Raw genomic sequence first — 14,800 nt, forward strand, 5'->3', positions numbered from 1 at the left:
CATTTTGGAGCTGCTGGCAGGAATTTTTGTCTTTTTTTAAATGAAATGGCAAAAACAGCCTCTTCCTGTCTAAATGAGCTTATTATTTTTCATCTGTGCTACTTCTAACAGTGGTGTCTAAAAAACAATCCAAAAGTTTGATCCATTTAGTGAAATCTTACATGGAGTAGGATAATGGATATTTATCTAATGGGGTTTTAATAAAAGAAATAGTATATTGGTTACTAACTAGTGAGAATCAGTCAGCATGACATAAGATAACATTGGCAGTGTGTGGTATTATTACACCTTCAGCAACTCTCTTGATAGTTAATAGAGTATTAACTATCTTCCTGTTTATACTCTATAATACAGTAATATATAAGCTATAATAATTTTTCTGAGCAGACTGGGAAAGAAAGTCTCTCATTTGGTATCCCTACTAAAGGGGATGGTATAGGTGAGGTGAGGTAGAAGTGGATGAGGTGGGGGATAACGAAAAGGTCACTGAAAGAAACATAACCCCCACTTCACAGCACTCTGGCCTTGGATCCATGCAATAGTTCAAGATGATTTGTGTTTTATATGTTCTGAATTATAAAAAGATGAAAAATGTTTCAGGAACTTGGTAACTAGTTTTCTCTGTCAGCATATTTGAAATTATATTTTTAGATGTCCCAAACATTCAGACTGGATTTAGGTCTCTTAATAAGGACACACTAGGCTGGGGTTTACCTTTACATTTAGTGTTAGAATTGCACACTGGTTATCCTATAAATGTATCAAGAAGGTAATTTCAAAATATAAAACCTTTTAACAGCTTTAGCTTATGTTGGAAACATGTGATCTCAATGAAAAGTGTAAAAAAGCAGTCTGCCAGATGTTTTGACTACATGGTGCATCGCATCTTAATGTTTCCAGGATTGGCAGTGGTACTACTAGAGATTCAAAATTGTAGAGTTAACAAGTTGTGTTTTAACCTTTTCTTATTCTTTACTTTAAAAAATGTTTTATAATAAAAACATTTATATGCTGAAATTTTTACTTTCAAACACATGTTTTTAGGAGGAATATTTATAAACCACAAATAAAGTCTATAAAGACTGTATTGTGTTTCTTATAGTAAGTAGATAAACTGTTGGCCAGTATGGCTGGGGAATGAGATTTTCAGATTAATCAAGTATTCTGCTAATGCATACCACAACTATCATAACTTTCAAGTGTTAAAAGCTCAACACTACATCCATACCAAACATGATTTGCATGTGAATATACAGGAAGACACTTCAGAATCTTGCTGGAGCTTGTGTCATAATTTTGAGCAACAGCTTAAATGTACATGAATTTGCTTCAATAGGGTTCTAGTTAATATTTCATCATACTTATGCTCATCGTTACTTATAAGATGACATTTGAGGAAGAAGACCAGGTGCCACTTGAACTGGGATAGAAAAGGGGGAGAGGAAGGCAGCAGCGACCACTGACCAAAACAACACAACAAACCCCAGCATTGCTCACTCTCCTGAAAATGCCACCCTCGCTCCAACTCCAAACTAATCTCAAAGATTCGCCTCTGAAAATGTGTGTATGTGTGTGTGCGTGCAGGTGGTTTATTGCTGTTAGTCATATCTTTGCTAGCAGTTAATGCCTTAGCAAAGGGTTAAGAAAGAAATAACACAGGATAGAAAAGGGTGAGCTGGGAGCTGTGGTTCATGCCTGTAATCCTAGGACTGTGGGAGGCCAAGGCGCGTGGATCGCTTCGACTCAGGAGTTTGAGACCAGCCTGGACAACATGGTGAAACCCCGTCTCTACAAAATATACAAAAATTATCTGGGCACGGTGGCGTGCACCTGTAGTCCCAGCTACTTGGGAGACTGAGGTGGGAGAATTGCTTGAGCCAGGGAGGCATAGCAAGCAGTAAGCCGAGAATGGGCCACTGTACTCTACCCTGGGCGACAGAGCAAGACCCTGTCTCAAGAATAAAAAAAGGTGGTACCAGGAGGGAAAAAAGTGGATCTGTTAGAGAGGTGGAAGTACCCATGATAAATATCATCTGCTTTACAGTTTTGCTGAGGGCCTCAATTATGATAACCTACTGTTCAGCGTATTGAAAACAACATTCTACAGTCTTACCTTCAATTGGTTTCTTATGCGTGTTGTTTCTAGTGAACCTAAATAAATCCCCAGGGGCGAGATCTAATGTACTAACATAACTTATATTACCTAAGCTATTCCCCTTTGTGAAGATTTTAAGAAAAATCTTAAGTAAAGTCATATAGAAAAACAAATGCAAAACTCCCCTGGGGGAAAACAAATGGCTACTTTTTGAGCTGTTAATAATCTTACAATTTTTGTCATTTAAATTTGCCTTAGTTTATGTCTTGTGAAGCTAGAGGGTGTGGAATGATTCCCCAGACAGCTTGAATAAGTCAGAAAGTCTGCTTTGAATGCCTATAATAAAGATCAGTTACAATTACAAATAGATTTTTTGTTTGATTGCCCTCTGAAATAACTTTCTTTTATTAAAAAACCCCCATTACTGTGGATTCTTCAATAACAATTCAAAAAATCTTAGTAGAAAATTGAAATTATATTTCTCTGTATTTATACCACCCCAGAAAAAAAACAGCTAGGTTAAGAAAATATTGAGAGACATGTAATAATTTGCTTTAACTGGAAATGTTAACTCAAATGCACATAGGCAAATAATCACCTCAGCCCTGAACAGACAGAGGTATTGGTGGAATTAAGACCACAGGCCCTCTATGAGCAACAGAGTTTTGTCAGGACCGATGCTAAAGTATATTCAATCATCATCAATGCCCTTGGTCAAAAGAAAAAAATAAGTAAATCTAAAACAGTCACAAAAGAAGCAACCTTTGCTTCATTTACTGGGGTGACTAACTCCCCTTGGAAATAACTGGTAAGGCAGCTGGATAAAAACATAGCTGCAGGACCCTGCTCCTAAGAAATATACCTGTGGCTTTTACTATGAAACCAAGAAATATCTGTTACTCTATGCTCTATCTGTAATAGATACCCACTTTTATTTTCTAATGAACTAGCAGAGCAAACCAAATGTGTGTTTTTAAAAGTCTGTGGTTTCTAAAATGAATTCAGATTCTACCATAAACCAGATGAATTAGCCATATGTATGAGAATTAATAGACTTTATTTGCAAAATCATGAAGCTGCAAAAACAAAGGCACCACAGGAGTTTTAAATTAGACTATTTTTAAGTCTTCCTGAGAACACCTGCCCCTACTTCAAACTGCTAATTTACAAAGCACTTTATTTTAAAGTCTCTTGGATACAGAAAAGAGAAGAATTAGAATGCATAGCAAATGATTGCAAACATTTCTGTTTCGCTCTTGTTTTAAGGTATCAGTCAAGTAACATTATGTTTCAAATAAACTCCAAAGCTGGCAGAAATGTTAGTAAATCTGCTTATCCCTGGTCCACTTTACCAAATATGGATTCAGATTTTAATTATACACATTTTGGAGTGTTTGGAATATGTTTCTTCTTATCTGTGATTAGAGTCAGGTACACACAGGAAGATGATAGTATCTCTGATAAGGAAACGTTATTTAATCTAGTATACCAACGCAATAGAAATTTTGTCTATAGGCTAAATAATATTCTTCGGGGAAGAGATATGAGTTTAAAATGTAAGCCAAAAAGTATATTATAAATCAATCTGTAATAGGTTTTTTTTGTTGGGGGGAGCAGATGCCCATTCAGATAATCATACTATTGAATAACTACTAAACGTACCTACTAAGGCCTCGGAAGTTTTACGTTTAACATTAATGGTTAATAGTAAGTAGGAAAAAAGTATTATGCTCTGAAATTTTGGTGGATGTATTGATTACAGTCTTTATTTAGTAATGTTTTAATTTAAGCTTGGCAGCAAAGATTTGTGAGTTTTACTGCAAGTCATCATATTTGCTGTTACAGCAGTGCACAAGCAAAAGACATTAAGTTGAGAGAATATGCAGAGTCTTATATTTTGTTTATTCTTTCTAAGTGAAATTAAACCCTCAGACATTGTTCTAGGCAACTCAAGTTTCAATAACATTCTCCTTTGAGATATTGAGAAAACTGAGTTAAAATTGTTTTTGGGTGCATGAATTTACCATATTGTTGCTTTGATTCTTCATTCACAGTAACATATTTTTTAAGCAACAAAACAATACTGTGCAAAGTTTTTGTTAATTTCCCCTTAGTGGTCAATTGTCAGTTTTATGTAAATGAACAATTTTTTGAGGGTTGACTCTACTAAAATCTTCCTGTTTTACCCTTGTGAAGAAACTGTTTAAAAAACAGATAATATATAAAATTGTAATTATCATTCTTGGGTGAAGATGCATAAAACCATAGTAATAATTCTTTGTTAATTTTTTCAGCAGTCATTGTTTGAATTCTTCTTTGTTACTAAACTTTTCAATTGGTGTAGCTTTTATAAGAAACATGCAGATCACGTTGATCATATATAATATTTAAAAATATACTTCATTCACTAATTTTTGTCTATCAAATGTGATATAATTACAATAATAATTTTCAAAACGGATGATGTTAGTCATATGGGAAATCTTTTGGAATTCTGGCACTATATATTGAGAATTCTTATAAAAATTGAGACTATGATGAAATATTGTGTTTTATTTAAAAATGGATTATAGTCCAAAAGAATTTCCCTAAGATATGGAAATTAAATCTGGGTAGTACTAAGTCATAAATGTAACAACATATTTATCTATTTCCAATTGCTCTAAAAGACACAGAAGCAAAATCCTCAGTATTCATAAATGTTACACACCAGGATAAAGGCATCACACACAATGATTGTATTTGACCACCTTTGGAATGGAAAGGAAGCCCAAACATCAAACCTGATGACTAAACCATTTAGGTGCAATAAAGAGTCCAGTTCATACTTTAGAAAGCTGAGTTAGTATTTTATTTTTCTCTCAAAGCATATATCTGCCTTTATAAGAAAGAACCAACCGTATGAATGAGAACTGGAGTCAAGGTTAAAGTAATCTTGCCCAAGAGAGTAGAGTGTTTGCATCGGAAAGAAGCAGCGGCTCAGCTCAGATGAACATTAATAACAACCGGAGGCAGCACCTCCCCTGAAAAACATTAGAGCTCCTTGGACATGTGTTTGAAATTCATCCTCCCAAGTCATCCTGTGACTATTGGAGTAGATGGCAATGTCCCATAAGGTGAAGGGGGAAAATACAGTATAAATCGTTTTTTAAATATAACACTTTAAAAAATGAAACGAAAGTGACAGAGTGTTCTAAGTCAAGCAACCTTTTCAGACGGTAAAGGAAAAGCTTTGTCTTTCCTATTATTGTTTGCCCTTCAGTTGACATACATGCTGAGATGCATCAATAGGATTACAACGGAAACACGGTCATCTCCAGGGTTTCCTCTGTTTCGATTCCTTGATCCTGTTTAAAGAAACAGGCTCAGGGAATGCACAGAAAACAAACTTCCCCAGTCGAAGTTCTGAGGTCTTCCCTCCCCTTCTCCCACCCTCGGAAACCGGTCTAGTTTTTCCGGCAGCACCGGACAGAAATGTCACGGTCATGTTGCATCACTTCACTTGTTGAGTTGTGCAAAGGCAGCACTTAACCACAGAAACTTGGTGAACCGCCTTGCTCTTAAATTAGCCCCCAAGAATTCTCTCCAGCCCTATAGAAATGTCTTACCTGCATGTGTCCCTGGTACATTCTGCTTCGGTTTCTTCAGGGCTCCCTAAGGCCACCGGATGCTTTTCCCCCGTGCTTACTTGCCCACCAAAAGAGGGGAGAAGGTGGGTGCACAGCGGGTTCTCAGAGGGTGCTCCTGAGCCCCCTGGAGCTCCGGGTACTCGGCCGGCCGGCGGCCACTCGGCAGCGCTGCGGGCTGCCGGGAACTGTTCTCCGCTCGGGGTGCTGAAAGCAGACGCGGGAGAGCGCGCAGAGAAGGCGAGAAGCCGGGTCGGCCACGCTCTCCTGCAGGCGCGGGTCCTGCTCGCGGGGCGTCTCTAGAACTCACTCCTTCTTCGCCGAACTCTTTCTCGCTTCCTGCCAGGTTGCCTCATGTCTCTCTCACTCTCTGAGCTGCGAACCCCCTCCTCCCAGCCCTGACGTGAGCGCCTACACCAGCCGCCGCCGCAGCTGCCGAGCGGGGCGCGCGCCGTCCTCCCGGCCGCGTGCCTGCCGAGAGGCCGCGGGGCCGGGCACGCGCGTGCGTTCCCAGGGGCCTGGGAGCGGCCCGAGGGCGGCTCCGGGCGGTGCGCGCTCCCCGAGCGCGTCCTCGGGGCCGCGCGCGCGCGGCGGCAAGGCGAGGTGCCGGCGGGCGGTGGTCGCGCTGGTGTAAAATGCCCGCAGCTCGGCGTTCAGGTGCGGCGTCGGCGGGCAGGGCAATTCTAGCGGAGGGGATGGCCGGCCGGAAGAAAGGCGGGAAGACATGCATCGTCTCTCCGGGGGCCATCCACCGCGACTGAGCCTGTTATCCTACAGACATTATAGGCTGAGTACGGGGGTTGCCGAAGAGTTTACTTCGGTTCTGATTCAGCTCTCGAAAGTTACCTCCGTATCACCCGTTAAATAAAGACTCCCCGCTCCCCTCATCCCCAGTTCATCGCCGAGCATTCTATTTAAAACGGCAAACCTTAGTCCCTAAGGATCTGGCATGCTTTTTTTCCCTAGCACGTAACATCACCTAACATCCTTTATATTTTCCATATTTATTTTATGTATTGTCTGTCTCTCCCTCTGTACAATGCTATTTCCATGAGATCAGGGACTTTTTTTTAGGGGGGTGGAGTGTTGCACTTGGTTTTGCACGGGTGTGCACAGTAAGATATTTAGTACTTCCTGACACATGGCAGGCACACAATAAATATTTGTTGAATGAATAGACCTTTACTACTATACACTTACACACACATATACACATATACGAAGAGTGCATTTAAATATGTCTCAAGTTGAGACTGGGTAGTTTGATGTGTCTACACAATAAATGTTCATATATACACACACACCACGGGGTGGTGTATACTGTGATTACCTAATTTTGTTGGTAAAAACATCTCCAATTCTACAGGCCCCTCATATTATGTACAGCATGATATCCCCAAAATATTGCATATAGCAAAATATGCTTTTTATAAAGTTTAAAAAATCCCTAGAAATGTCAATGTGTATTCATATATTCATATACAACAATATAAAAAGGAAAGCAGCGGAACAATGAATATAGTGTTCAGAATGTTGGTGACCCTGGGTGAGGGGAGGCAGGGAAAGAGATGGGGAAGCATTTCACTTGAAGGTTAGATGTTAATGTGTTAGCTTCTATGCTGGGTAGTGATTCATAGGACATCTAATATCCTATTAAAAATTACTGTGTAACTAAATAAAATAGAACCAGGTATGGACTAATGAGGAGAATGTGAAATGAACAAAAGAATGTGAAATGAACCAATTCAATGCATCTGAGGTCCTAAAACAACCAACCAAACAAACACAAAAGGACTAAGACTTGTAAGCAGGAGACATGGATTCCTATTAGATTCCACCAGTAGTTACCCTTGGACAATTTCCTTTTACTACTTTGGACATCGGTTTTTTCATGTCTAAACTCTGTATAAAAAATTTATTTTTTTTACCCTGAAAATTGAGATATGTTCATAAGCACTGCAAACTGTAAAGTGCCATCCAGTTCTTATTTTATTATTGTTTATAGGACAAAGCACAGGACTTGGAGTCAGCAACAAGAGGTGCTAGTTCCATCTCACTACCTCACTGCTCTCTTGGGCAAGTGTACCAACTCTCTGTTTCCTCAATTTTGAAATAAGACAAATATCTACCTAGTGTGCTGCACAGAGCTGCTGAGGACTGAATGTATGCAAAGGAAGTTGTAAATTACCAACCGTGATATATGAATTTGCAAACAGACTTTTTTTTTCCCAGTTCAGAAAAGATGAGGACTGATTTTCTGAGACCTCAAGCACTGCAAATTTAAAAATGGGACTAATTATCATAGAATACTATCATGTTGATATCAAAACTGGGAAAAGTATAGTGCTATGATTTAAAAGTACTAGAAATCTGTGAAGTAACAATAGGGTCAAAGTTTTCCAATCCATTATATGCTGATTATTATCTAACGGCAGGTTCAAGGAGCCAACAACCATGAAAGCATTTGGATCAGAATGGCAACTGCCTAGAGTTGAAGCTAGAATTCAATATATTCTCTTCTTAAACTCGAGTCACTCATTTAGTTACTGCCTACATTCTCAAAATCTCAGGAGTGAAAGCTTTCCTTTGTGAAGAATTCCTCTTCACACTTATTCCTTCTGTTAGAAGATAAACTAAGGCACATTAAAATTTTAAAGGATTTTTTGAGCAAACAGCCATTCATGCATCAGACAGCAGCAGACCGAAAGCAGTTGGGGACTCTGTCGGATGTCGTTGAAGGGAAAGATTTTATAGGGTAAATGTCGAAGCAGAGCAAAGAAATTATTTGGTTAAAGAGGAATACTGGACTTATTTGGATCATTCTAATGGAAAGTCCATAGTTAGAGGTTAGTTTGTGGTTTCTGATTGGTTAAGCTTAATTTTCACTTTCCTAGAATATTTCTTAGACTAAGAATGAGATTTGAATTATCTTTGTTTTCCTCAGAAACAATGCATGTCTAATAATCTAGGTCCAGAAAAGTATTTTACAAAAGATTTATTTTGTAATTAAATTTGAAGACCCTTGTTACTCAAAACGTGGCGTGTGGACCAGCAACATCAGTATGTTCTGGGAGCTTCTAAGAAATACAGACTCTTGGGTGCCATTTCTGACCTACTGAATTAGAATATGCGTTTCAACAAGATCCCCAGGTGCTTGTATGCACCATAAAATTTGACCAGCACTGTGGCCTAGAAGGTTTATTTATTCATGTAAATGTGTGGCAAAGCTAGCTCTTGCCTTTTGCAGTGATAACACATGAGCAACCTCAGTGCCACAAGAGAAGAAGAATGCATATTGCACTCCATTTATAAAATAATCTCACTGTATTTTGAGTGGTCAGTGGACTTGGCATAAAATCATAGCACATTCAGCTTTCTTACAGCAAGAAATGTGCTTAGTACCACTGCAGTTTTAATCACTGTAATACAATTAAATAATTGAGAGGTAGCAGTAGAATCTATTTTGTATTGACAAAATTTAATTTTGCTTATTAGTAAGTGAATCCTCCTGCATTTCAAATGGGTATTGAAAATTCAGGATTTATTAAATCTTTGAAAAAGCTTAGTAAAAATGATGAGGTTAGTGTTCTCGTGGACTTAAAAATCAGAGATAAGAGTCTTCTGATGATTCAATCATTCTTTCATAATCTGTTGAATTCAAACTCTGGTGCTGAAAGATGGTGCAGGAGAGAACAAAAGTCAAAATAATTGTAGACCAAAATTAAAATGACTAATTGGTATTTGTTGTTCAATCAGAAGGAGGAACATTTTGTTAAAGTTTGCCCACTCACCCTTTTTGTCTCTTCGACACATAGAATGAAATTAGCTGGTGTTTCAGGGCATTTGATCTGGAAAAAATCTGGGAAGCTCACACAGCCGACCCCAGGCTGCCAGGAAGAATTATGAATAATAAAAGTATGTGGACTGTGATGACGAGGAGATGGCAGCAGTGTTCTTCCAAATGAACAAACAAGCTGGATGCTTCAGAGCTGGGCCTCCTATTAAACCAATTTAAGAAATTACACTCTATTTGTTTACTCTTTAGGACAATGTTTTTTCAGTGATCCAATATTGCTTTTAATATTAAGTGTACTTTCTAGAGTTTCTTACTCCTGGTGAGAAAACATTTGTGAACAAAAATATTTCTTGCTTTTGACTACTCCTTTCTACTGTTACCACTGCCATCCTAGCCCAGATTCCCTAAACCTCTTATCACTTAAAGCTAGTTTTATCACCTCCGTTTATCTCCTATGTCAACCTATCATATACATCGCAGCCAGATTAATTTTATAAAGGTCAGCATTAACCACAATGCTGCTCAGCTCAGAAATCTTTAGTGGCTTTCCATTGCCCACTAATGTCCCAAAACTTCGACTTTTTATTCATAGTCATGGAATATCATTTGCTGCCCAGAGCAACATCCTCTTCTAGTGGCAGGAAGCCTCTTTTCTCAAGGCTCTTTGCTTTGAATAACCATCTCGTCCTCACTCTGGTCCATTTGTGTGGTAGGAAACATTTTACTGCCAGGCTTTGGGGGTGGAACATAGCACCCAGGCTGAGCCAACCAGTGCATTCCGTCCCCATTGGTCACAGTTGGAGATGGGCATATTACCCAAGTCAGTCAATCAGGGAAATGAACTCAGCTCCAGGACTACTTGGGAGCAGATTGATTCTTCCTCTGGACTGGATGTTCTACTGATGTTAGCTTGGAACTGCCAGAAACCAACACACCAATCCTGAAAACAAAACCAGCCTGGGGGAAAAATAATCCAGGCAGTCTCCAGGAGACAAAATTTGAGCCACTAAATAAACCACACTTAAAAGCTAGTCTAAAGTAACCTTTTAAGTTATTTCAGCTAGTGCCATCTCTTTTCTGGTTTACTGGATTTTTGGTCACTTGCAACCAAAAGAATACTTATGAATACAGTGGCTTTCCATAGACTGACCCTGTCTTTTTTCAGTTCTGTATGTTCTCTACCTTTTGCAATAACCCTGCTTTTTAATTATTCCCCAAAGTCAGCCCAAGTTACACTCATACTCTTGCCTCTTCTCGGAATGTACTCTCTCTCCCCACTCCTCTTGAATAAAAGCTCATTCATTTTTCAAATTTGGTCTCAAATTCCATTTCCTTCCTGAAGCCTTTCTTCATCCTCTAACTGAATACCTCTCTTTGCTGGGAACTTCTTTATGATATGCCAAATGACATTCTTTTAATTATAGTTTTTCTTTTTTTGTTGTTTTGGAGACAGGGTCTTGCTCTATTGTTTAGACGGCAGTGCGGTGGCACGATCATAGTTCACGGTAGCCTCAAACTCCTTGGCCCAAGTGATCCTCCTGCCTCAGCTTCCTGAGTTGCTGAAACTACAGGCATGCACCTTTTTTTTAAAACCTTTTTTGTAGAGTTAAGGTCTTGTTATGTTGCTCAGTGTAGTCTTGAACTCCTGGCCTCAAGGGAGCCTCCTGACTCATCCTCCCAAAGTGCTGGAATTACAGGTGTGAGCCACTACACCAGGCCCCCAAAATTTTTCTTTTGTTTCTGTGCTTTTTAACTCTCTATTAGATGTAGGCAGATGTAGAGACAAGAACCTTGTTTTATTCCTTTTTATTCTTAAATAACTTATGATATTGTGTATGTAGAAAATTCTCAATAATAATTGTAGAAAATAAATTACTTTAGAAGTATTGAAACAGTATGAAAACCAAGAAAATAATTCTAAAATAATTTATTCTGAATATGAATTTAAAATATAATTCTTTTGAATAAAATATTAATGAAACTGTCATTGATTTTATGTAGAATCACACAATACTAAGGCTGGGGAGAAAAAGCTTATAGCTCTGTGGACTGATTCCCTGCTTTTTCAAGTAAAGAATGTGAGGACCAACAAAGTCAAGTGCCTAATTCTTAAAGTGATTTTTTAATGTGAAATAAATAATTCTATTTATGAATGAATAAAGGAATTTGGGGGTATAATTAACTCAAAGTACACTAGTAATGACCAAATTCAATTCATGCCACAAAATACTGATATCTGGAAAAATATTTTTGATAAATTAGTACATTAGGGAGAAAATATAGTGGATGAATAGTTAGACTTAGGAAAAGGTAGCTATCCTCATGAGCATTTGCAGAAAGCCATTTCAGGAATATTATTGAACCAAAGCTCTACTTTATATCAATGAAAATGACGTTGGTTTTGTTACTCACAAAAAGAAGGGATTTGATTTTTAAAAGAGTTCATGCTGCAGAAAGAGATAAGCAACATTAAAACAACTATAGAGGTGATAAAATCTTATAAGGAATTGGGAATTATAGTTTCCTGGTTAAAGTAATTATCTTTTCTTGAGTATCCTATTCTGATTTACCTCTTTTACAACAGACAGTTGTCAGCAGGAAAATGAAATCTTAAGGATACTTTAGAAAAAAGAACTAAGATTTTGATGTGATATATAATGCCTATGTGTAAATGCTTGTAAAATTAAAATGTTTTAAAACAAGATAATCTTGGTATTTGTTACAGCCTATGGCATTTTGCAACTGGATGGTAGAGCTTAGATTTTTTAATTCCAAAAAGAGTGAATCACTAGAATATATTATTGTAATAAACATTCTCAGTGTCTTAGTTTCGACTCATATCTCTCCTGGACTATTTGTGAAAGCCTCCTACAGTTTTTGTCCTCCTCTTTCTCTTCATTCTAATCTATTCTCTATGAAGTAATGAAAGTCAACATTCAAAAATAAATGTAAATTACTTTAAATATATATATATATTTGAAATAAATTAACTTTCTCCATTAACAGGAGGATAAAACCCACATTTTATTTTAGAGCAAGCAAAGCTCTTCACTATTATTCCTTCCAAACTTCTTTTCCTACAAGTCCCCGATTATAGTCTAGACTTCTTCAGCTGATTGCAGTCCCCTGAATATGCCACAGTGGGTCATACCTCTATGCCTGAGCATTCGATGTTCCCTCTACTTGCAACTTTCTCCCTTCCTTCTTCTCCTTCAAGTGCTGGGAAACACATATGTTTGCTACAGGCCTTTGTTCAAGTGTCAGCTCCACTGTGGTGTTTTCCTTTACTCTGCATGCTTTATTCGTGATTACACAGTGGTTGCATGCACTCCTCGTCAGTGTTATCTCACAAGAGTGTAATTGTTTATTTGCAGACCTGCCTTCTCCACTATGCTGTACATCCTAGCAAGCAGAGATTGTTCTTATACACTACTGTTTCCTCAGGGCTGAGCACAGTGCCCAGCATTATTGAATGAATACATTGCCATCTTTCCATTAATAGTCTTTTCAGTTTTCCAAAGTGAGGCAGTCAAGTTTTTGTCAGTAAATATGCAAAAAAGTTAATGTTAATAAAAAAATTATGAATTTTACTCATTTGGCAAAATAAGGAATTCAGCATTGAAAACCAATGAAGTCTTTCAAGCCCTCTAATGAAAAGTTACTTTCAGGCACATGTACTATTAACTGTATCAGAGACAAAACTAAAATGGATAATGGTAATCACTTTACAGCTGAAGAAATTGAGAGCTGGACAAGTTAAGGGACTGATGAGATCAAGGTCTCAGCTCTGGCCAATCCTCTTTGTCCACCTCAAAAGAGCTGGAATCCCAGGAAAAGGAATGGAGAACCACTTGACCAGCCTATCAGACCTTCCTGAAAATCAGGGACACCTAGGCCAGTGTTGAAGATGTGGTTCTTCTAACCAACGTGAAGAAAGATAAGGATTTGAGTTGTCGAGGGGTGGATGAAAATTTGGTAGATTCTCCGCTGTAATGAATGGATGAGGCTCGTTTTATACCAGCAAATACTCCTAAGGAAGTTGATTCAGTTTGGTAAATGAAAATATACTTGAGCTTTGAAATTTCTCAGACTTTGAGAAGAAAAAGTATTCACAACATAAATGACAGAAAATGGGCAATTACATTGCAAATACCTTTTATGAATACATTTTTGAAAGATAAAAAATCTAATAGGAACAAGGGCAAAATATAAAATAAAAATTCACTAAAGAAATTTAAATGTTCAAAATAATAAATGATTAATAAAGAAGTTAGCAAAAATAGTAATGAAAGGAATGGTTACTTAAACACAGCAGTGTCGTTGTTGCTTATTGAGTTGGCAAAGTTCTCTCTCTCTCTCTCTCTTTTTTTTTTTTTTTGAGAAGATGCTCAGTATTGGAGATGTGCTTGAAATTGACCCTTTTCTACATTGCACGGGGCACTGTCCTTAGTGCAACTTTTCTGGAGGATGGTTTGGCAATACAGATCAAGAGCTTCAAAAATAGTAATGTCCAGTGACAATATTTCCACTTTCAAAAATTTTTAAATAATCATGAATTTCCACTAAGATTTATGTGTAAAGAAGTGCTTTTTAATAATGGGAAATTGGAAACAACTTAAATGACCAACAATAGGAAAATGGTAATTTATTCCTTTGAGTATGATAGAATACCAATCATCATCTAAAAGAGTGATTTAGAAACTAATGGCATGGAAAATATGTTAGTAAATATTAACGAAAAAAGTGATTTCTATTATAATATATATAGCAGTATATGTATATATATATACATAGGGCATATGTATGTGCATGTGTACATATATATGCATATATATATAATATTTCTTGCTCTCTCTCTCTAAAGGAACATTCACTATAATTATTTTTGAAAACAATTACCAAAAATTGACAAAACAATTCACTATACAAATTCATTATCTTAAAAAAAAACTTATGAAGAATTTGCCAGCACTAGCTAGGGAAAACTAGTAATGTGCAAGCAAGAAGGTGTACTGACCACTGCAGTCTTATTGCACCTGTTCCCTATAGGGGTTTAAACATGCTGTGCATTATCATTTATGGTCTTTCCAACCCTTTCCCTGTGGATCTAGATATTCAAGGGTACCAGTGATTGCTTCTGTGAGGCACCCGAAGGGGTCTACCAGCCCAGGTTTAATTCAGATGTTATTTTAATTATCTGATACATTATTTTATTGTTTGCATTACAGGCATACTTTCTGTAGTGTAGAAGGAAAATGTAATTTACATTTGCTAATGTACAAT

The 14,800-nt window shown here is 37.5% G+C and overlaps 1 protein-coding gene across 11 annotated transcripts in view; it reads right to left on the reverse strand.

Annotated features, from left to right (window-relative positions):
- Nucleotides 1-14,800, reverse strand: part of PEX5L (peroxisomal biogenesis factor 5 like) — a 789,103-nt gene that overhangs the window by 234,269 nt on the left and 540,034 nt on the right. For 5 of the 11 annotated variants that reach the window (XM_032174050.2, XM_032174048.2, XM_032174047.2 and 2 more), the window contains exon 1: nucleotides 5,704-5,808. The exons of 5 other annotated variants lie outside the window; for them this stretch is intronic. In XM_032174050.2, the coding sequence (XP_032029941.1) occupies nucleotides 5,704-5,724 (21 nt within the window). In that variant the 5' untranslated portion in view covers nucleotides 5,725-5,808. Of the gene's footprint in view, nucleotides 1-5,703; nucleotides 6,019-14,800 lie in introns of those variants that run through there. One more of the 11 variants, XM_058427081.1, reaches the window with a different exon arrangement.

The sequence above is a fragment of the Hylobates moloch genome, unplaced genomic scaffold (genome assembly GCF_009828535.3).
Source record: "Hylobates moloch isolate HMO894 unplaced genomic scaffold, HMol_V3 SCAFFOLD_13, whole genome shotgun sequence".
Taxonomy (NCBI): Eukaryota; Metazoa; Chordata; class Mammalia; order Primates; family Hylobatidae; genus Hylobates; species Hylobates moloch.